Source organism: Lepisosteus platostomus, chromosome 7 (genome assembly GCF_059453375.1).
Source record: "Lepisosteus platostomus isolate fLepPlt1 chromosome 7, fLepPlt1.hap1, whole genome shotgun sequence".
In the NCBI taxonomy this organism is placed as follows: domain Eukaryota; kingdom Metazoa; phylum Chordata; class Actinopteri; order Semionotiformes; family Lepisosteidae; genus Lepisosteus; species Lepisosteus platostomus.
This window is the reverse complement of record NC_142617.1, coordinates 7,667,135-7,691,277: the sequence shown is the minus strand read 5'-3', so window position 1 is coordinate 7,691,277 and position 24,143 is coordinate 7,667,135. Positions and strand designations below refer to the sequence as shown.

Sequence of the window (24,143 nt, the reverse complement as noted above, 5' to 3'; positions counted from 1 at the left end):
CCCATCTCCTGCATTCAGAAAATATTCTTTGTTTCTTTAAAATATTAATTTTTCCCATCTCCTGCATACAGCAAGCCAAAAACACAGAAAAGCTTTATTTACACATAGTAATATGTAAATATATGCACGAGTATACAAGCTATATAAAATTAATTGTTTCCAATATTATACTGTATGAGTTAAAACATCTTCTGAAATTATTAAAGGGCTATACCAACTATAGGATGCATTAAATAGATGGTCTTATATTTAAACTTTGAAGTGTCAACAAGTGCAATACATTTTCTAAATAATTAAGTCATATTTCTTCATTACATATCACAAATATCAGCACATCTGCTAAGCAAATGAACAATCCTTTATTACATGCTATCTTAGATCACCGCAGGGAATACAACCTACTGTGCTGGCACATTTTGACACATGTAGATGACTGTACTGTACATGTGGATGTAAATGTATTGAAATATTACAAGAAAGGCGATGTACTGCAGTAATAAGAGCCTTGTTGTTCCTACAAAAGGACTGTTCTGCCAAGTAAAGCCCTTTCATGCAAATACATACAGTACATTACATTACAGTGTCCATACAATACGTTGTGTTAACTACAGCATTTCTGCAAAGCAAAGTAAAAGATGGTAGTTTTGAAATCAGAAACTATTTGGATACACAAATATACAAGTAATTTCAGTTGGCACAAGCAAGATATTTACTCTGGTAATCTGTTACACAAATGTACTTCCTACAATAAGAATGAAATTATTCACATAAAAGCAACAGGTATACAGTACTATTATTCAAAATAGTACTATACAGTAAGTGACGTAAGAAATGGTTATAGAAACCATGCAAACATTAGAAGGATATAATTCTGAATCTTAGATTCCCTTTTCTGTTAATAAGTATAGTATAATAAGTAAAACCTAGGAGCATTAAAAAAGATTAAGCTTATCTTGAAATAGGCTGCACACCCTGCAAATTCTAATATTTGATCTTTTTCAATCATGCAAGGTAAGCAAAACATTAAAGTAAATGTATTTACACACCTACCTTTTGCATTTTAGCTTTCCTAGCATTATACACAAGCCTTCTTCCAAGCTTCTTTGCATACCAGATTGAGGCAAACATACTGTAGTAGTAGCACAAAAAAAGGATCTAATATACAGTATATGAATATGTAAATAAAAAGCAATCATAAAAATTCTATTGATGTTTATACATTGGTTGCTTCTTTCTTGTGAGTCTATTCCAGTAGCCCAACCAAAGGAGAAAATAAAATTGTATGCAGGATATTTCTTTTTATGTATAATCAGTCCTACAGAGAAGAGTATCTCCCTTCTTCACAGCACAGTAGATTCAGGTCTTTCTCTCTTCACTGGGTTCTGAAAAGCTCCGTATTCTCGTCTGCAGGTCTATTTACATACTGCCAGCAGGAGGGCCAGAGAGCGTGTCTTTGCATCCAGCTCACATCCAGTCTGCTAAGTGCCTGTCTGCAGTTCTTTAGCACTGTCACTTGCAGCTCCAAGCTCAACTGCACGAAGAAGTCAAGTGCTTGACTTCTGGGCCACAAGACTTGACAGGCACACATCACATCAAAGGTCCTAAACCCTTCTTTGAGTACTTACAGCATGTAAAAAAAAAACCTATCTGTATTAGAAATTGAAAATATACGTTACGTTAGAACGTAATTCATTTATGTTATACTGTAGGTAGTGTTGTTATTTTGTGTTTTGCTGGCTTACTCACTTTCCTAAAGTGCCATCCTGATCTTTAGGGCAGGGCAGTTTCTGTGAGACATCAATGCCATATTTCAAGTTGAGTTCACAGACATGGTTGCTCCCTTCAGACTCACAGATATGCAGGCTTTTTTTTATTTTGTGACTTTGAAGCACACCAGGTCCAGCAAAAGGGGCTATTTCCATAATTAGTTCTGTCCATCTATAAGCGTGATGCAGAAAAAATGAATTTGGAGTTCATATAAAATGCTGATTAAAATATTTGATTAAAAAAATTAAAATTTTAATCTAGCTGTACTTGCCTAAGATGAAAGTGAAGAATAATTATTAATTCAGTTTGGAAATTCTGCAGAATTATTTATCGTCATAAAATGGAGCTCGTGCGCAGTTATTTTCTAGACAGAAAACTTAGGGTTTACTGATTGTTTGTATTTGCTACAGTAAGTCCAGTGCCTATTTTTGTAACATTAATAATGTATTTAATTAAAGTAGGAGGGCAGTTTTCATTTCACCTGGTCACACAGTCCTACATGAACTCATGCCAGTGTAACTAGAAACTAACATTGCCTTACCCATCACTATATTGCCATTAGGAAATGCAGTTATGTACTGTAAAGATGGCTCGTTCTATCAGTCTTTCTAAAACAATGTTAAAGGGGAAAAGCAGGAACGTGAGCTATCTTATACACCACTCACTTCGTACTGCATCACTAAGTAATCCAGTAAAACATACACATACATGTAGACGGTTGAAAATTACAGTTACTGAAAACTAATGTAAAATAGCTCATAAAAAAGCACTTATAGTACACTCCTTTTAACAATGTAATTGTAGAATTTACAGAATAAACATCATCACGTTATAAGTACACAAATTAATTTATGAGTTAAAGATTAACATTAATGTCACACAAAATAAGATCCAAAATATTTTGAATCCCACTTTTCTTTATAATGTAGCATAAGTGGCTAACTCTGTATTATAAATCATTTAATATTTCAACATTTGGAAACTTAAAATATATTAGCAGCAAACACTTTAGCATTAAAATATTTACATTTATATTTATATTTCCATATACATATAAGGAAAATGTGTCTTACCTTTCAGAGTAAATAAAAGTTTTGCTTTTATTTATAAAACAACATGTGCAATTGATTTTATTGTCAGCGTAGTGTCTTGCTCAATTCCTGACAATGTTCTACACTTGCAGATTCTGAAACTACTAATATCCCAGAAAGAGTCCATTATACAGTATGCATGAAATATAGATCATTTAGAAATGCAGCTATTGTAAGCCAATTTGAGCCTTTTGATACACACATTACGGCAACATCTAAGAAGGATGTTCATTAGAATAACATCAGCTCAGATCTCACCTCATAGGGCCTTATTAGCAGAAATACAACATGATTCATTTACACCTGAATCAATGTTTTAATGACTTATATATTCTTCAGTCTAATAAATAATGCAGGAGACCAAAAAGTTGCTTCTTTTGAAACAGCGCTTTTGAACATAGCTTTTGAAACAGCTATGTTTCATTTATAAAGCCTGAATAAAACTTAAAAACTTTAAAAACCTTAAGGTTTTTTTGTGTATGACTGGCCCTGTACATACATATGTAAGTCAGCCTTATGATCTTATGTATTCAGCCAAAATGATAACAGCTCACATAAAAAGGAAACAAAATGACCTAAAGTTTAGTAGTGAGAACGATGATGTTAGCTTTCCAAACTGGGCAATCACAGACTGGTCTACACTTATGATTTCCGTCTTGCGGAAAACGCACTCTGCAGAATAGAACTTGTGTAATTGTGATGATTACATAAGCAAGTGCCTTGACACTACTTTAAACAAAATTGAAGCAGTTACTCAAACATAGAACATCTAAGTCATCAGCATTACTAATAATTTATTTGGTGTGTTAACAAGTGAAGAATAAATTCAATTCCTGGGTGGCTCCTTGCAAATCAACTCGCCCTTACACGTTAGCCACTGCAAAATGTTACTGATACACTGTACTGCATTACATAATTTGGAACCATTTAAGGAGAAGACCTGTCAGGAGAGGTCCTACTGAGCTCATAAAACTTGCTTCATCCTTGTACAACAAATAAATTGCATGTCAGCATTTTAATTTGTAGATGTTGTTTTAGGGAAACTAAACGATCATTGAGAGAAACTGCTTTTAGTAGCATTTTTAAAATCCTATAGGAGCCTAACTCAGCCCAATAAATCTTTGTTTATTCAAAACAAGTAGAACACCCATAATGCTTTTTTTTAGCAGTAAAAGCTCTGTGATCGCTATAATTTCCTTTTAGTGATTGGTACTTATAAACACAGCCATATCTGTGTGGACAAAAGCACCGCAGGCCTTAAACCATCCCTCTTTTGCTTCTGTGAAGGTGTTTATTAATCCGTAGGTACTCCAATTATATTTAAGCACCTCTCCGGTGAATCTCTACTGGCCTAATTTAGTAATTTTACAATCATTTAAAGCCTTTCATATGATTCAGGCATTTTTGATTCCCTGGCATATATTAAAGTGTCATTCCAATTGGGTCTGATTTTAAAATGTATGGTTCATGCCGACTTTACATTTTCAGTAGAAGTAATAAGCTACAGTAAAATGCTACTAGTTGTAATTAACAGTGAATGATCGTCAGCATTCTGCCTCCTTCAGGGGTGTAAGGGTCTATGTAAATATTTTCCATTTTGCAGAAACACCCAATGAAATTAATTGCTTGGTTTGGATTAATACAGTTAAAATAATAGAACTGTATCTTTATCAGTATAATTCTACAATGATTTGGAGAACATCTGCCCATGTATTTTAGCAAACATTTGATTGATCTGATGTAATGTCTCAAGAAAGGAATTACACTTTTTAGAAGTGGTTTTTGTATCTAAAAGTAGTAAATCTAAGCAATGTGTGCATTAAACATAAAAATTACATCCCAGATTTTAAATTTCTGAGAGTTCACTTTAGAATCTTCAAACATTATATTCCTTTGTAGATAAGGCCATCAAACCTGAGGCTACAAAATTCCATAAATTGTACTGTGTACATCAATGTCAGCCAAAATGATTAATCTTTCTATTATCGTTCTGAAAAACCTCACAACATGGTCAGAGATAGTCTGAATGTAAATGACTACCCTGAAGAGGCAAAGTGCAAAGTGCAAAGACACAGGCAGCACTGTTATGGGTGACCTGCTTCTAGTGAACTGGGAGTAAAGAGAGAACAAAAACTCAGCAACACGTTCGTTGTTTACACTTTCTCACTAGTCAGCACACAAACAGGTGAGAGCTTATTAGTGGAGCTCTTCAAGGTCACTGGAGGAAGGGAACTTGAAGTGTTTTGAATATTTGTCACTTGCAGACTTAATGTTAAGTGAAAATATTTACCACAAAGCAATGACTAAGATTCCTCCTCTGCTATTACTCCTTTTTTACTTAATGGTTTATTAGTTGACTTCATTGCATTCCTCGATTTATGTCTGCCTTAATATATGTGCAGTCTATCTGGGATAATCTAGGCTACATACATGGATTTATTTAGCTTTTTAAAAAGTTTATCATCCTGTAGAATTGCACATACAGGACAATGTATAGATAAATATTTTATTGTGGAAGACCTAACACAGGTCGTAAAACACAAAATCATCCATGGTCAAGCTGGCAATCTAGCAAATAGAGTGATTAAACAGCATATATGATTCAAAATGATTTATTTACATTCCAAAGTACTAAAAACTATGAACTACTAAGCACATTTCAAAATCTTAGCACACATTTAATGAGTATTCTATAAAAGACTAGAAATCTGAAAGCAACAACTGCACCTTGTCTAATCTCTATGCAATGTCACAGTGTAAAGGTCAGATACCTAGCTCCTGAAGCAGTTGTGCCAATTAATTTGTTAAGCTTGCAATATACACATTCTGCATCTGTTGGGTAGAGATAAATGTTAATCTTGAAACAGCTCTTCAACACCACTGATTTAGACTCGACAAATTAGGATTAAATTCGCACACATTTAGATTGAAATAATAATAATTGTACTTCAAATTCAACACACATCAAGACTACATTTGAACAAGACAAAGAAATTGTGTGCAGAAACTCAGACAGTTAGGTGTTGAATAATAAACAGCATAACATTTTCATAAACATAAATTATTCACACTTTTTTGTATTTGCAGTCAGCAAAAAATTGAGAATGCTGAACTAGAGCTGAAACTTCACACATTCACAATATTACACTAAGCCAACCATATGTTTTCAACACTGTGTAAAGAAGCTCTTTTCTATTACACTGTACATCTAAACTCACCCCATACAATTGCATGTTTGTTATGTAGGCTTGGTTTTCATTATCATTTATTTTTGGAGACCATTTGGATCCATTAGATGTTAAAGGATTTTTGAGACTGACTTCACGCTGCCAATCTCCTGAATAATGATAAAAAAATAGTTAAAACATTTAGAGTTGTGTACTAAAGAGTCCATTCTGTTTTTGTGCTTGATTTTTCACATTGATTTGTGAAACTATAGAAGCATAATTATTCAAGAGGGCTTACAGATGAGAGTATAGTGCACTTAGAAAAAACAATTAACCAATAAAAATGTTTTGTTATTAATATGAGGTATCATAATCATAGAACATGCAAGCACCTGAATTGTAATTGTACAGAGAATGGGTTAATACTTCTACAGAAGATGGCCCTTCAATATACTGGTACTGTATTTTAAACTGTAAATATGGTAGACTAGTATAGATTACAGTTTATTCCTGCAGTGCTCAGTATAAGTAGAAATTATATTGCTTGTGCACAAAAAAGAAAACAAATGGAACAAACTTACTGTACTGAAACATAAACAGTAAATGTTTCCACGTCCATTCATCTAATGAAGACTCAGACTATTTAATCTGGTCCAGAACAAATAACTTACAGTACTTTGATCAAACAGTGCCTCTGTTGCAAAATGGAGTAACAGAAGCAAACATCCATCTTACATACAGCACAAATGTAGCTGCAAAGAATAGTAAACCCAACTGTAATAAACTGTGGATGTAACGATATGTTAATGATCAGAGGCATAGAACATACTGTACATGCCTTATACAGTACTTAAATCTTTCTAACCAAATAAGCTATTTGCAGGAGGTCCCATATACAGTATAATGGAACTTATACTGTATATGATGGAAACTGAAAAGTTTAACCAGATAAAAAGACATACTGTACCTGTACTAGTTTTGTTGTTTTTTTCATTTTCAAACTAAGATGTTGAAGTGAATGAATTACTAGAATTCTGGAATCTCTGCACTGATTTTGTGCTACAGAGTTTACAGCTATGAATTACTGTACAGTAGTTTTGAACAAAACAAACACACTTTTAGTGTTAATGTGCAAAAAGAAATCACATTGGTATGGAATGTGTATAACAGTTGAAACACGGGTATCAAAATATAAGGGTCTGATTAAAAGTATTGCATTGCTTAACAAAACATCTTAGATCATATTCTATACTGAGACATAGCTATTGTTCTGCAAACAACTGTTTCAGTGACCCACCAAATACATAAAGCATGTCACACTTTACTGTGACAATTGTCAAACGTGACTTGTAGCCAATAGTCAAAAGTGAATCAGTGCAGCTTTTAAAAGGAATCCAGACTTATAGCAAAATATCTTGCTTCACAGCTTGTATTGATTTGTATTCATATAAAAATATGCCTGCACTGTAAATTGATGGGACTCATGACCTTGACTTGTTGAGCCCTGTACCTGGCTATTCTACAGATTCATTTGTATCAGCAATAGTGGCACAGCATGTTGGAAAACAAAACTGGCTAGTGTGTAAATTTAGATCATAATTTTCAGTCTGTCATGCTACACTTTTGCTTAGTGTATTGAGGTACTTAAGAGCCAGTGCCTCCTTAACCTTTAATGGATGGAAAAACAGTTCAAATAATGGGTAATGAAACAAGAGGGGAGACTGAGAAAAGCTTGATAAATCTAGAGCTCTGGTGAAAGAGCCAAGAGAAGCCCTGCAAACAAGCTGCCAGAGCAGGTAAACAGAAGCAGAAGGTCAGGCATCCCGCTTGGACCTGTAGAGTTCAAAGTGCCCGTGACATCCTGCTTAGCAACAAGTAAAATCCGAATGTGTTTGAAGTCTCCTTTTGTCTCTAATCTCCACCATCCAGAATTACCATCATAGATAGTGTGCTTTCAGATCCAAATATTAGTAAGAAGATGTTACTAATCCAAAACATTACTTCTAGCATGTGAATACAGGAATTAAATAAGTTTAATTAGACTAATTCCTAATGGCAAGGTAACTACTATTGAAAACCGTTTGTCATTTTCTAATCACTACAGAGACATCCAAGATCTTTTGTTTTTTTTTTCCTTACTCAAAAGAAGAACATAAAATTAAATTATTTTTGACAAGAATAGTACTAAGTGACAAAGATGCAGTTTTATTTACATTTTAAATAGCTTAAGTCAGTTATCACATCTCCTTTTCAATCAAGACAGTAAATTTGGCTCCATGGATAAACGGGATCTTTAAAAAAAATAAATGTACAGATAAGAATGAATATTTTCAATTCTACAGTATTCTAGTATACCCTTTAGTTAGGCTGGGGTGAGATGAATGATGATAGCTTTAAAATATAAAGCAATGCAAAAGCCATTAATACTTGATATCAGCTTGCTTTGTACTCTTTCAATGATACTAGAAGTCTCCTTATATAGAAAGCATGTAGCAATTGCCACATACCTGTATACTGTACGGTATATAATGTACTTGTACAAACTATTTTCCCAGAAGGTACTTTGACATAACGGAATAATTAGTATCATTGGTTAACTAGTACATGTCAAGTCATTCAATCACAGGCTTTATTTCAATCTGGTACTGCCGGCTTGTTATAACTGTAATTACAAAGCTACAGTACTTCATATGGGATCTAGGGTCTTTTCAGAGATATCACCAGAGGAAATGTGCAGACTTATCATAGGAAACAAAACAAGTATTGGCCAAGGGCTCAGTGGAATTGGTGGAGAGCTATGGCTTAAAGTCAATCAGTTAGAAAGTTTTTTATTTTCCAGTAGCTTTTGTATAAATATATCATGGATTGATAAAACATCTACTAAAGTCTTCTAAGTTTTGTGATTTTACAAGACTCTTTTAGGAGATTTTTTGTTTTTGTTCTGGGGGATAAAATACAGCTGGAGGTAGGCAGAGGCAATAAATACAGGAATATCAAATGTTTTTCAGGACTAATGAATTGGACTTAAAACAAAACCTGTTGAATGTCATTTTAAAACCTACCTGCATTGCTTTTTTTTGATGGGGGCCGGGGCTTACTATAGTCTAGCCACAACAACAAGGAAGCCACAATATTGATTCATTTATATTACCTGCGGGAAATGTGTGGTAATATTAGAAATTGAAGGCCTCTATTCAATGTATACAGTAAGTAAATGTGACTTCTCAGGAATACCAAATCTACTGTATACTGTATTTTTATTTTCCAAACTTTCCCATTCTTATTTTTCTCATTGAGCATCAAATTGGTCATTAGAATGACAGAATTGTTACAAGCTCATGCAGTACAAAACATTTACAGCACTGTATATCCCTGTGACCTTAAATATAACACAAACAAAATCTAAAAAGGGAGTTTTTTAACACAAAAATTGATTGGACTATTAATAGTATAACAATAACCTACATTTCTAAGAAAATAATAAAAAAAAATTTTAATCGATATTTGGTGTGAAATTCAATACCTTCTTTAGTGCAATCTTGTGCAATAGAAAGTACAGTAACTGTGAGACCGCATATCTTTGACAGACAGCAGGAAAAGACCCAACACAATCCTCAGCAAGAGCTTTCCTCAGTGCTGAATCTCTACCCCCACCCCCCAAGCCCACTCTCCAGAAGTTAAAATCCGTTTTTTCAGTATAGTACCTACCACTCAGAATCAACAAGAAAATCTCTCACTGTCTTTAAAATAGACAAAGGTAATAATAAGTAAGTAAATAATAATCTAAGTATCATTTTCCAGAATTGTACGTTTTGTACACCATAGAAATCCCTAACCTGTTACAACAAAATTAAGGAAATAATTTATTTGAATCATTCATTTAATTGAGAATTGTTATTTATTCCTGATGTAAAAGGAATGAGATCCAGACATATCTCCAGGTACAGTACATTAATCATGACTGACCAAATAAATAATTGAAGGTTACATTAAGAATGTATAAAACTATTTGGATGAACCACCTGTGATTCAAATTTGTCAGATGTGATTCATGAACTGTTGATAATGAACAGTGAAAAGTTGTTTCTAGACAGGACTTTTAAGATATGACGGCAGATGCATTTCCAGAGTTGTTCATTAGTGTTCCTAAAGTCATACATTACGTTTTTTTGGGGGGGACTTGAATAATAGGTTAATACAAAATCTAGAAATTATGATTTGATACACATGGGAGACAACTGTATTTCTCTGCTCTGCAACATAGTAGCCTGATACATACTGTATATAGTTATCATTACAAGATTCACATGCAATGACTCTTAAATCTTATTACAGTAGAAAACAATCCAATCATGCAGTGAATTCTGGGCTCAGGGCAAAACAAGTCTGGTTATGAACATTTATTAACTTCCAAATGTTTTAGTTTAGTTAATCTTTTTTTTTTTCATTTAGAAATGTTACAAGTCAAGTATCTAAAATAAAAGCCTTCCCAGTTGTTTCTATGAGATAAAGAAGACATACTTTGTCAAGCTGAAACACAATTCAGGAGATTATATTATAAGATTACAATAAGGGTAAAGACCACTGCTCTCTGACAAGTGATGAAACTCCCATTGCAAAAAACTCTCTTTTACATTTACTGTATTGTAGCATTGTGTAAAAAATATAAATTCTGATAACTGCAAAACCAGGTCATGAAACACTGCAAGGAACAGGCATTGCTTCTGATTAAGCAGGAGCTCTTGCACACCAATTAAAATTATTCAAGTGATCAGCCACGATTTGCAATAAATAATCGCCTTCCATTATCAAACTTCACAGAGCAATCTCCCACAGAAGAGACAAAAACTCTTGTTTACATTTGTTTTACCAAAATCACATCAACAAATCAAATGTGAGAAAGACCAATTTTCTTAAGAAGCTACATTATATTGAGTAGCAATAGACACAAAAGAAAATCAAGTTGTAACATAATTTCTTTTCAAAACTGTCTGGACAATTTGTTGAAAGCTCTAAAAATGTTATAAAAATGTCAATGGTCCTCATTATCATACTTGTTTTCAAGAATCTATGGTAAATATAAGCTAATATTGTATTTGCAATATTAATAAAGGATTACACATTACACACTTTATACATATAACCTAAAAATCTATTTATACTAATACTGTTCTAATAATTCATTTTTTTAGACTTCGAAGTCTATTTAGATGGCTTAGGCTTTTCAACACAGTGAAACTGGCAACAATTTAAAATAATATTTTCATTACATTAAAATATAGTACATTATACTATAATGGAAAATCTGCCTTGAGGACCAGGAAGGTGTGTCTTGTAAAAATATATTTATTGATGGTTTTAATTGTAGTAATTTATTTAGATTCTAAATATCAAAGAATGTGATAAGTGATGAGGACAGTGATAGATGGATGCAGAAATTAAGAAAAACTAATTAAAAAAAACATTTTAAACACTTTAGATACTGTTGCACTATAAAGTATAAAGAGAATGGGTGATCTGGAATTGGCTTTTATATGAATACATTGGTGGTGGTGGAGGGGAGTCCCCATTACCTTTAAAGTGCTGTGAGTGTCCAGAAAAGCATTATATACTGTAAGTGTAAGCAATTATTATTCACCCATTTTTAAATATGGGTTGAAAAAAATTAGGACTACTGTGCTAATCAAATTTTGTTGAAAATTAACCAGGAATCAAAACTTAAGAAAGTGTCTTCCACAATCTATTATTAAAAGGCTGTAGCTTTGAAGGCTTTGCTCAGTTTCTGCATGGTACTGTACAGCAGTTTCAAAAACATTATCGAGCCTCTAAGGGAAAAAAAAGTTCAGAGTGTACCATTGCTTATTTAAGCTGATAATGTTCTAGACCCCTATAGCCAATTTCAGCCTGGAATTTTCTCCCCTTAAATATTTTGTTATATCTCTGCAGCAGAACATAGCAGAAGCCTGGTTCAGTTCTTACATTGAAGCTAACTTCCTTGGCTTTGAGTGTGAACAGTCAAATTTCTTTCATCTCTTAATGTGTCCACTTTTTTTGGTCTTCAGAGGTCAAATGTTTGAATTGTTAGGCCTGCCAGAAGGCTCAAAATGCTTGTAGGCCTTGTCCTAGCTGTCTACTAGCTTGGATAAGCATTTGGGACAAATTGATCGATTTGAAAAATTTCTATGAAGTTTTTTGTGAAGACTGGACCTGGAATGAAATTTCTCGCATCCCAAAAAAAGGTATAAAAGTTATTGGAAATACAATACAATTCACCTCTGAATGGCTGCAAATACAATGAATGACAGCGGTTTTCACCCATCAGACCACCTTTCTTGAGTTGGTCAGTTTCAAAGTTCAATTCCAATAGCCAATACCTTTCAGTTTCCTCCAGGCCTGGAGATGAGTAAGGTTATCGTTTTGTGGATACTGTATATTACTGGTCTTACGGATACTCTGAACAAGGTAAAAACATGGGATATATTCTGTTTTTTGCTGGTGTTTGCTTTTGCAATCATGTTTTGCTGGCTTATTGATTACTTATCGACGCACTTTGGAAGTTTGCTGAAGTACGTCATCAGATAAAAACTGTTATTGAGATCGATCGCCTTGGCGTATTTCGGTTCTGAAAACGTGTTTTATTTTAAGCTCCGGTTGTCAATTTTCGATTGATAAAAGGTTTTCTGCAAATGTATTTTGGTTTTGTTGGTGAAACACGTTGAAATTAGACGTGTGTCTTAAGTCAACATTGACTGAGCTCGCACCCGCTGGCGGTTCCGCCGCGCAGTACAGTTCTTAGCATTTCTAGGCTTCAGTTATTTTAAAATTAATTTAATGAATGCAACACCATGGGCTGCCCAGTGAGTCTTTTCCTTGTGCAGCATGTTCCAGAGCTGTTCTGACCAGTCTTGTGTTTCCAGATCCATAGAAAAAACAGCACATGGAAAAGCTATCCATCCAGCACACTACATTCATATACTGTAGACACAGTACGTGGCAGAACTTAAAAAATGCAACTTGCAACACTATAATAAGGTCGCAGGGGGAGCATTCCCCTATTTTGAAAGTTAATTCAGCTACAAGGGAACATTATCAGGTAACTACTGTTTGCTCCAAAGAATTCACAGCAGTGGGTAAATTCTCCAAACATTATCCTCATTTAAGGTGATTAGAAAAGCCACTGAATCATTTAATTATTGATGATCACTTCAAAGACAGTTCACATTTAAGAACATGAATGCAGCACACTATTAGCATCTTATATAAAATGCTGCTATGTAGTTGGAAAGCTAAGTGAATGAATGTAAAACCATTACACATATAAAACAAATTTATAAAAGATTAAAAGATTCTGAAAAGTGATTTTTCTTTACAACATTAACTTTATTTTATTTTTTTGGGACTTTATAATGTCCCAAATAATTTATTTAAAATGCACACACCCATTGAATAATTTGTGAGTCAGTCAGCACTTTCAGATCTGGTTAATACCCTGTTTTAGTATATGTATACTGTACCTACTGTACCTCTGTTTAATTATTATGTTTTAAAGTAGCCTTGAGATGATATAACATAAAGGGTGCTATATAAAATAAAGGTTATTTTATACATATTTGATAGAAAAAGCAAGGTTTAAGAAATAGCTAGGAAATTACTGTACATTGAAATGAATAAATCTGTACAGTAAATGCACAATGGAATCTTTGCTTCACTGAGTAGTAGTAGGACAGCTTCCTTTACCTGTCTTATAAATCAGGGTAGGGTTTTTGTTTTTCAATAAAATGTTGAAATAATCTCATGTTTCAGTTAGACAAGTTTATACTATCACACTTCGGAGCTTTTGATATCTTGTGACTACATACTGCTCCCGAACTGCTCCGGGAAATCTTTGATAGTTTGACTTGATCTATGAAGGCAAGAGATGAGCAAATCTCACAATAAAAACCTTCTTTTAGAGAACCAATATCAAATGACAGGGAAGCGATATTTTCTTCCCAAATAATGCAAATAAAATCAAACCCAGTATGATTCAGTATTCTAATCTCTAGTGCTTATGCTAGAGGTGACCTTCTAAACATCTGTTGTTTAGAGAGAAAGAAGTAAAGAGGAGTGTCTGAGGTGAATCATTGCTGTTTTTTAAAATCAGGAGCTTGCTTCTTTGCATGTCTCACTGGCACTGTTTACACTATTTCGTTGTTTCCTTTATACATTTAATGTGAAATAACAACATGCTATAAACAAATTAAATTGAAATCAGCCATAACTGCTAGAAAACTGCTTTCAATGAAAATCATTCATGTGGTTATTTGCACCTCCTGCTCTTCAGCATGTCAAACAATAGCACATAAACCAGCACAAGAAAAGACAAAAATAAAAGTCCTGGCCACATATCTTGAATCAACTACAATTTATTCAATTGTACCTAGGTGCTAAAAGCCAACCTACAAAATTGCGTGCCAAAATGAACTGTCACTCTGGTAAATCTATTTGCAGTACACCTCAGTCATCTTCAAAGTCAAACACTGCAAGCTGCTTCCAGCTTCATAGCAAAATGCCCATGCTTTTAAGACAGACACACAGACTGCTTTCTGTTCTGTTGTCTGGATCTCAGCCAAACCTCCAGATGACACAAACACTGACATTTATTTTCGACAAACAGTACAAAGAAAATCCATTTGCTGACTGAGAATACATTAGGAAATCCCTTGGTCTCCTACTAGCCATGTATATCCTGTCAGTGTCCTACAGTTTAAATTTCTTTAACTTAAAATAGAGAAAAGTTTCACTTGCAATAATTTTTTTTATGTTTCATGCAAAATTACATTGATTTATACAATAAAAAAAGCTCACAATTATTTATGCACTTGAGGGGTTTTTGATCGCTAATAGCATAGCTTATCAATTGTAGAAAAACGGAATCCTGTCATGAGGGGTACAGTGGCATGGACGTTCGAGATGCTGCCTTACAGCTCTTAACCTGAGTTCAATCCTGCCCTGGGTTTCCCCCTGATTAGAGTTTTCCATATTCACCCCCCATGGGAGTTGGGGTTCTCTAGGTGCTCTGATTTCCTCCCACTTATAGGATGACTAAGAGAACTGGCATCTCTAAACTGTGCTCTGTCCGCTGGGTTAGGCTCTGGTGTGCTGCGCAGTTTCTGAAAAAATTGATGATTCTTATAATACATTTATATTGGTAACTGCTGTTAAACAGAAGAGTAACATCAGAGCATGACTTTACCTTAAAAGCTTTTAAATAAATAATGAGTGCAATGATGTTTCGCTCTTTGGGGAACTCACAATACAACTGATAAAGTGATAAATATAAAACTTGAGTTTAAGGTGAAATGCAGAGTTATCTGGGCCCAATAACTTTCTCTCCTTTGCAACCACTCTTATGTTATTTTCTAGTAGGCACTGAAGAACAAATAAACATTCTTTTAGATCTAAAACATTTATCAAAGGTCAGACTGGCAGGGTGATGTTTGAGATGGTTCTGTAGGCTCCACAAATAAGAATGATAATTATACACTTTGTTGAACAGAATAAAAAAAAAAACCCTGATCCACTGGTGCTGCTGTGACACTGAAATACAGAGTCACAACATGGCTTTCCAGCTTAAAGTCAGTTAACTGGGAAACTTCAATCATTATCTCTTTGATTCCATTAAACATTTACTGGAGGATGGATATTAACATTTAGATAACCTTTGTCAAGGATGTCTGCTTTCACAGAGAACAAAATACTGAATAACTTTCGTTCCCATTCTTTGGTTCTGTTCTCACTACAACTCTCATTTACTGTAAGTCATTTGCATAGTGCTTTGAAACATGAATTCATACCCAATAATGTATTGGAACCAAATCACCGATAGCAGTCAATTCATCAAAACATAATTGTTCGCTGACATTAGGTTTCAAGCAGATGTTTAATATTCTAAACTTAATGAAGCTTTGAACAGGCTTTTATTTATGTTTTGTTTATGCTATGGGTTGGGTGTTAACATAAAGCTTGAAAGAGCAATACCTCCAAAAACAAGTGGACTCATTAGAGAGACAGTGCTGCCACTGATGTCTGACTGGACCATACCAGTGTATTAATCTGCAATTAACTGTCTAAGGTTTTCAGATCAAATCAGTTTTTTTTCCAAGTATCTTTTTTGACAGATAGATGCATGTGTTTACAGCTAAGTCATTTTCCCTTTTTTTGTCTCTTTTGCATTAATGTCAGTTGCCTCTGTATTTTTTCTCTTTAACTTAATGATGCAGTTCAATGATCCTTGACTTGTGAAAAAACAAATCAAGACTGTATTCTCTGTGAAATGGGCGCAGGATAATATCTCTTCATCTCAAAGTCATATTAAGACATTGTATCTCTCTTTTCCAAAACATCTCTGTGTGCTATTACAAATACACTACCTACTACTGTCACCAAAAGGGTAGGTTGTTAAAATCTGATGCACCTCTAATCCTAGCTTCCCAGCCAGAAAACAGGCATTATACATGCTACCTACTGGGTAAAGAGCCAAGCTCCTTTGGAAAGCCAGTGTGCTCCATCACTGTATTACATGAATGTGGGCCTTTGCTGACCTGAAAGGACAGAGCATCATCCATCCTTGACTGCTACCCCCTTTAATCACATAGCCTCAGTGATGTGAGGATTCAGAGCCTCCATGAGAATCTAGAATACAGCAAATATACGGTATAAAGGGGAAGGCTTTGACACAGACATACAGAGCTAATTGGCACCCATCAGCACTGTGTCTGTGAGTAGTACTTTCAATTTAATAACCTGGTAAGGATTTGTACAATAATTTTACATTATTTAATAGCATTATACCAGTACTTTACGGATTTTACCTACAAGGCAGCAAGTCTTATCCTATGTGATAAAATTTTTTTATCTGCATCTTTTCAGATGTGTTACTCCTGTAAACAGTTTTTCAATTATACTGTATATTTTCACACAGCAACAAACGGGGAGGCACAAACTCTAGAAAAGCATTCATATTAAATGAGGGATTTTTTTTTTCAGTATTGAGTAATGAGCTCCTTTCAAATAAACCTCTTTGGACCAAATTAATTATACAGTATTTTGCTCTAGGGCTAGAAACTATTTTTTAGTTAATAAGATGTGATTTGTTTAATATTTGGAGTAAACAATTAATATGTTAATTTGATGTATTCTTGCTGTTTTAGACAACTTATTATCAAATTAGCCTTGCAAATAGAATTGGCATATTAAGTAATTACTGGCACGTTAGAATACATTTTTTAAAAATGTTCCTAGAATTCAAGTTTATGAAAAATATACTGTACTGTTGTATTTTCCAAATTAAGGAAGAAAATGCCCTGCTTTTGAAATATAAACACTTCTTTGACACAAAAATAAAATTGTCCTAAAACCTCCCAATGTCAATTTTGCATTATTCACGGGTACTTTTAAATATAGCAAACATTTCTAGATCCAAGAATAATGAAGCAAAAGTTTTTTTTCTTTTTACCCTCCTCAATCACTTGCTGTACTGCCTCCCTGAGCTCTTGCATCTAGATTTCCAGTAGTAGAATGAGGCATAATTTACAGCTGCTCCATCATTTTAAAAATAATAATTGTAATGTGATTGTTAGATAAGAGGTCATGTTACTTGAAAACGAAATTCTCGTCATTTCAGTGGCACTGCGAAGATGGAATCATACTAAGCATACAGAATGGGTTGCTGTCACTATCCCCAAAGACCTGCTCATTTTGAAGTCTGCTCTTCATCAGGAAATCCACAGACATGTTTACTTTGATTTAACAGAGCAGAAAAAAGGACTTTTTGGTTAAATGTTCTGCAGGCAGCTGGAGCAAGAACATTCATCAGTACGTTCAGGAAGAAAAAAAAAACGCATCTCCTTCAGTATGGCATGTAAGTCCTGAAACAGAACAAACAACAGGCAATAACTGATGCCCTACCAAAGTAACTTCACAAAACATTTTTAAAGCACATAGTTTTAAAAGTTTTTTTTACTGTACCACTTGAATTTCTTGCACCAAATTAAGATACAATAGCTAAACCAAACACATTCCATGTTTAAACATGTACTCTCTTTTAAACATTTAGAATTATAAAGAATTTATATTCACATTCTTGAAAAATAGTCCTACATTTGCAATGGATTGCAAATTTGCATTCTAACATCAGTTTCTAACCTAGATCTAGTCACCTTTATCTATGTAAAAAGAACAATATCTAAACCTAAGTGGTGCAAGTGGTGCAAGATGTCTTTGTAAGTGGGAGCACAGCAATCCAATACATCATCGTTGCACTGAATCAGCGCACAGACCTGGACCATTTAAAGGCTCATTAATCTTTATTTGCTATTAGCTCCGATTCTTAATTAATTAATACCAAATTATCATTTATAATATAATTCACACCCTCATCTACATATATATACGGTAGAATTTAATATAAAGATTAGTAAAAATTTGCCTTTGATGTGCAGTTTCTATATTAATTAACCAAACAACGTTGTGCAATACTGTTGTTCTAACAAGATTGGAGCTGGATCCCTATATGACTTCGGTTGCAATGAATAAGCAGTGCAATCTTGCACTTTTTCCCCCTAACAAAGCCTAAAATGAAATTCACATTTACTAATTCAGATCGATAATACTGTATTTCTTAATCCAGCGTTTATGTAGTACAGTTAAATAAATGGCACTGGGGGAAAAAAAGAGCGGGTTGGGTTTTAAATAATGCAAAACCTTCAGCTCATATTTTTAGCGATGTTTCATATTTCTTTGGCCACACTCTCTCTTGACAGCAGAAGGGCAAAACGTAAATTACTTGAGTTTTATGAATTGTCTAGATGTTTAGTGTGATGCATACTGCTCAAATAAAAATAGTTTTTTAGTTACTTAATGAGATAGGATGAGAATGCTTAAGCTTATTTCTACCTCTCCTTGAACATTGTATAACGTATGTGTACAGTATACAGTCTTAAGTATCCCTACAGTACTGTATATACTGTATTAACAGAAAACAGGAATTTAACCTTTGATGATAATTACTTCCAATTACTAATCATTCCAAACTCTCACACACTAACAAGTACAGTACACCGCCAGTCACACAGAAAAAGTGATACCAACAGTGAAGATGATTTATACAGTTCCTTTCAGTGTCTGTTCGAGCCCCAGGCTGAAACTGACAGGTTTGTAGGTGTGTTCAGACTATCAGCAGCCAAATGTACTATTCAAGCTCAGCTCAAGGCATATGATCAGAGAAAGAGCCATGAATACTAGCCTGCCCTTCTCAATTAGTTTCCATACTGTGTGTCCATTTTCAGACAGCAAAAATCAAGACGGTTAAAAACCATGACTTCTCCTATTTTTAGCAAAGCACTGTGATCTATTAATGAAATTCAGGGCAAATTATTTTAAAAAAATAAAAAACGCTGAGGTATATCAAAGCTGAACTTTAGGCACTGCAGTAAGGGAAAGAAAAGAAGTCTTGGCAGTACAATTAGAACCTGGTATTAAAGTAATCTTTCATACAAGCTCCCAGGGCTAGAGTGCAAATTGAGAAGAGGAATCCATAGGCATCAGCTGCTGCATGATTCATGCACATTATTAGCAGACCTTTTTTTTTTTGCACATAAAATTTAGCTTGGCAAATCCAGTCACTTTCAGTTTCTGTATTAGATCCACTCATGTCTGTGAAAACTGAAGATGAAGAACTATCATGCCAACTGAACAAAATCAACAGATATTCAAACACAGAAAGGAATTAGGAACACAGTGAGTTTGTGCTGTCTATGATGGGGTGCATGTTATTCATTTCTAAGACAGACTCATGCCTTGAAGAACACACCAGGGAGAAAAAAGGAGTCATCTTTCACCCTGCTTCATAATCACATAGGCTCATCTGCTCCGGTGTTTTCCAAGGTACGATGTGCAAGAATACTGTCAAGTGGCAGGAAGGTAGAGGAGACCTCTATCTGTCATTAACTATATGCATCAGGCGTGTTAGGATAATAAGGGCTGTATCAGGGTCATATGAGCATCCTGGTGTTATCTGGTGAATAGCTTTCATCTACTGTGGTTTACTGAATGCAGACATGTTTGTTTCTTTGTTTCAGATTTGTTTTCAGGTATATATATATATTCTTTATATATATATATTCTTTGCTGAAATAATACTGTCATATCAATAATGGAATTATACCAGTAATTAAAGTCAACCTTTATTCTCTGAAGCAATCAGCAGAGCAGTGAAATTATGGCTAAAGACATCTTAAAGCTCTTATGCAACATTATTGCTTATTCCAATACCACAGATTCATGTAGTAGAAGCCAACATTAAGGTTACTGAGGCTGGATAAACATAGATCTATGGAAGTAAATTTCAATGGGTAAACGTGTACTGAAAAAAATGCTTCTCAAATTACTTCCACCATCATAACACTGTAATTAACCATAGATCCACCAAACTAAGACTGTAATGTCAAAATGTCATGTCAATGTAATGTTGTTGCTGTAAACTCAAACATTCTATAACAGAAGCCTGCAAAGACCTACTTTCAATAATACTATACTTCCCATACTGTAATAGTTTGTATTATCACTAACTTCTACTAAATAAACAAAAGACCTGTATTCTATTATGTTAATTCAGAGCTTTACATTTCTTCAGTTTTCATGAAATATTCTTTTATCAGAACTCCGGAACACAGGTACTACCTTAAGAATATTAAATCCTAAAGCCAACACAATAGTGAACAAATTAAACAGTAAGCATCAGTTAAGAAAGCATGGGGCATCTGTGAATTATCATGGAATGGAATAAGTTTCAAACACGACAAAATGTAAGTAGCAATTAACAATGACAAGGCAGTACCATCAGGCAATTAAATGTGTGACACAAAAGGAAAGAAAGCCAAAAACGTTTGTCTGCCACTACTTAGTCAAAACTGTCATACCTAAGTGTACAGTATACAGCATTAAAACATACTGGACTCTATAATAAAGCAAAAGAAACCCCAAAACACTGTCCAGCCACCACTTTTCCTATTTATTAAAATATTCCTCACTTACAGTCATTCCTTACACCATAGCTTTCGTTTTAATCCAAACACAGTCAGGTGAAGGGACTGGCCGATACCTGAAAACATCGTTTCACACACAAAAAAAAGGGCACACATGAAACTTTCTCAAACCCACAGTACCCAATCATATAGGAAATACATTTGCAAATGAAAATAAACTTGCCAGGTAGTTTGCAGCAGTCAGACCCGGGTATGTAAGATCAAAACGGGTAACCAGTGCAGGCTGCAGGTAAGAAATAAGAAATAAAATCACTAGCAAGTATACCTGAATAAAGAGAAGACATTTTCAGAAGTCAGATGATCAATTCAAATTCCACTCATTCAGCATGAACCACAATGGCTTAAGTGCACAAGTGAATGAGTATGCAGGGATAAGCAGACTTCCTGTGTAATGTAATGGAGAAAAAAACCCTAATAACATCAGTAGTGAGTTTTAATAATGGGCATACAATCGTTAATATATATATGCTGGAAGAATAGGTCCTAGTTCATAAAATAATCTCTCATAATTGTGATATATAAGCTCTTAAATAAGCTCTAAGAATGAAATTCTCCTCTCACAACCAGGATGAGGAGGAAAGGTTTAAATTATTTTTGAATGTCACCTTTATTATGCACATGACCTTTTATAATAGGACAAGAAGCCATAAGTAGTGTTTTCAAGCAAGCCAAAAGGATTTAAAGATTTAACAGCCTTGCTTTTTGACTTCTCTTCTTGTAAGAGTTTTTCATCAACACAAATACAGTACAGATCAGCATTTAAAGACCTGACAAACACCTCCCTTCAGATGTAAAAACAAAACACGTGAACACACTGGTACACCTACTTGTAACTGCTCAACTTTTAATCTCCATTGGCTAGGTAAAACCTGAAAGTCTCCGATTCTTCAGACATGAAATTGTTATCTGTGGGTGTCGCCATTCAATTATTCATAAACCTGAGTGCACTGACAGCAACAGCACGCACGAAGTAAGGACTTATCTGCAGTAACTCTCTCCTAAATGGCATGCCACTTGTACTGAGCAAGTATTTGTAAGTTAATGGGGACCTTAAAAAGAACAAGGATGCCAAAAAGCAAGGCAGTGCTAATTCTGTGAACAGCTATTAACATAATCTGAATGCATCTTACCAGACAAAAATACTAATTAAGCTCTTGGTTTTTGAATGAGAACAGAAAAATGGTAAAATTATAAACTTTCAAAACACTGAAAATAACCAAAGCAATGAAACAATAACAAGAAAAAGTGCATTAACTAATTATATATGTGAAGTATTCAAGCATAGAAAGTGGTGTGTTCTGTGAAATCCATCGAGGCGCGTCTTAGTACATTAAAGCAGAAGGTGAAAAGATGAAAAAGGAAAATAGCCCAGCTAGCTATATGTTTAAGTGATTCATCCAGGTCATGATGGTTAAGCTTTTTCAATAGACTGCCTGCTTTTTTCTTTCATTCCCTTTTCCCTTTGTAAGTGGATATACTCAGCACAGAGCACCATTACAAGAAAAACTATATACCTTTTTTTTTTAGATTGACACAGTGACCATAATTTTCCCTAGGATTTCCCATAGTTGTAAATGAACAGCACACCAGTTATTTAATACTGGTTTAAACAAGTGCAGCTTGCCCATGACAGGATATTGGTTTTCACAGTGTGTTGTCTTATTGTTCCTGTGTATCATAAATCATTTGGATAGCCAGTGGATTTCTGCATTTCTGTCAACTTATGATCATGTTGGTTTGGGCTCTAACACAGTCAAGGTTTATTGTGGTGACAGCCAGTATGATTTCTGTCAATGACATTCTTTAATTTTAAGGAATCCTACTTTACAGGGTGTCAATTTATTTGTTCCATATGTCTCATTGTATGCAAAAGGCAACACTGAAGGATTTCAGGTGTCTTCTGCCTCATAAAATGGAGATGATTCCCTGAAACACATTTATATTTAGTACCTATAGTAGAATAACATGTATTAATCAAGTGTAACTGTCCATATCAATGTGGAGATCTACACAATAAGAATAGCTTACAGAAATTAACTGTGAACGTGTCAGATTTCAAATCCAAAAAGTAGTTCCAGGAATGGGCAAGAAATAGAAATGTATACAGTAAATAAATATCGCTCACATGTACAGATGTTTTAGTGGAGACATTCACACAAAGGCCTTGGCATCAGTTTTTTTTTGAAAGCCTTACATTTTTCCATTCCTTGTATTTTTATCTTCTACAAAAGGGTACAATTAAGCTCCACTTCATCTCATAATCTAGGCAGCAAAATGCACCATAGATATGGTTTGGAGGTGATTTTATGAGAGGTCCACTAATGAAGCTGCCACATCAAAGCTTGGCCTGTTTTGTCAGCTGATGTGAACAGCCCTGAATGTTTAAAACATATTTCGTTACAGAGTAGTATATCAAAACCACTCACAGTGGATCTTAAACAGCTTCAGCATGCAGTACAATCTGGATTGCTAATTAATGGGGGTGCATCCAATTTCCAGTTAAATTTTAATTCATTGCTGCATTCAGTTTGTTGCTCTGAAAGTAATTTATTCACGTTTTGTAGTCATAAAGCCGACTTCACCATGAATGCAACAATTCAGTTCCTTTTCTTGACATGAACAGCAATTTACAGCTCAAAACATAATTCATAAAGAAAAATGAAGATAAAATGTGTATTGTAAAAACATGATGAAACTAATACCCTTTCCCTAATTATGCTGTGCAGATGTTTCTAAAGAAAGTTTTCTTTTTTTTATTTTAGAGAACAAAACAAAACCATTTTACATATACTGTAATCACCATTACTCAGCCTTACTTTTACAATACACTTTCGACTATACATCACAAGCAAAATTGTCTATTCCTGTTTGTTCCCTTAGTACTTTACAATTATATAACTTTTAAACAAACTGTATACATTCAAAATGAGAAACATGTATACTTTTATGAATATAAAGAGGGGGGAGACTACATAAATGTACTGTACCTTATTAATTAAGTGTCAGTTATTATATATCTCACCAAATTCAGA

At 34.2% G+C, this 24,143-nt stretch overlaps 1 protein-coding gene across 25 annotated transcripts in view; it reads right to left on the bottom strand.

Annotated features, from left to right (window-relative positions):
• The window catches only part of dlg2 (discs, large homolog 2 (Drosophila)), a 277,129-nt gene that overhangs the window by 141,263 nt on the left and 111,723 nt on the right, over positions 1 to 24,143 (bottom strand). For 21 of the 25 annotated variants that reach the window (XR_015940025.1, XR_015940024.1, XM_088639000.1 and 18 more), the window contains one exon: positions 21,275 to 21,334. The exons of 3 other annotated variants lie outside the window; for them this stretch is intronic. Coding sequence is in view for 20 of the 22 variants with exons in the window: in XM_088639000.1 (XP_088495126.1) it covers positions 21,275 to 21,334 (60 nt within the window). In the remaining 2 variants the exon portion in view is untranslated. Of the gene's footprint in view, positions 1 to 1,050; positions 1,429 to 21,274; positions 21,335 to 24,143 lie in introns of those variants that run through there. One more of the 25 variants, XM_088639016.1, reaches the window with a different exon arrangement.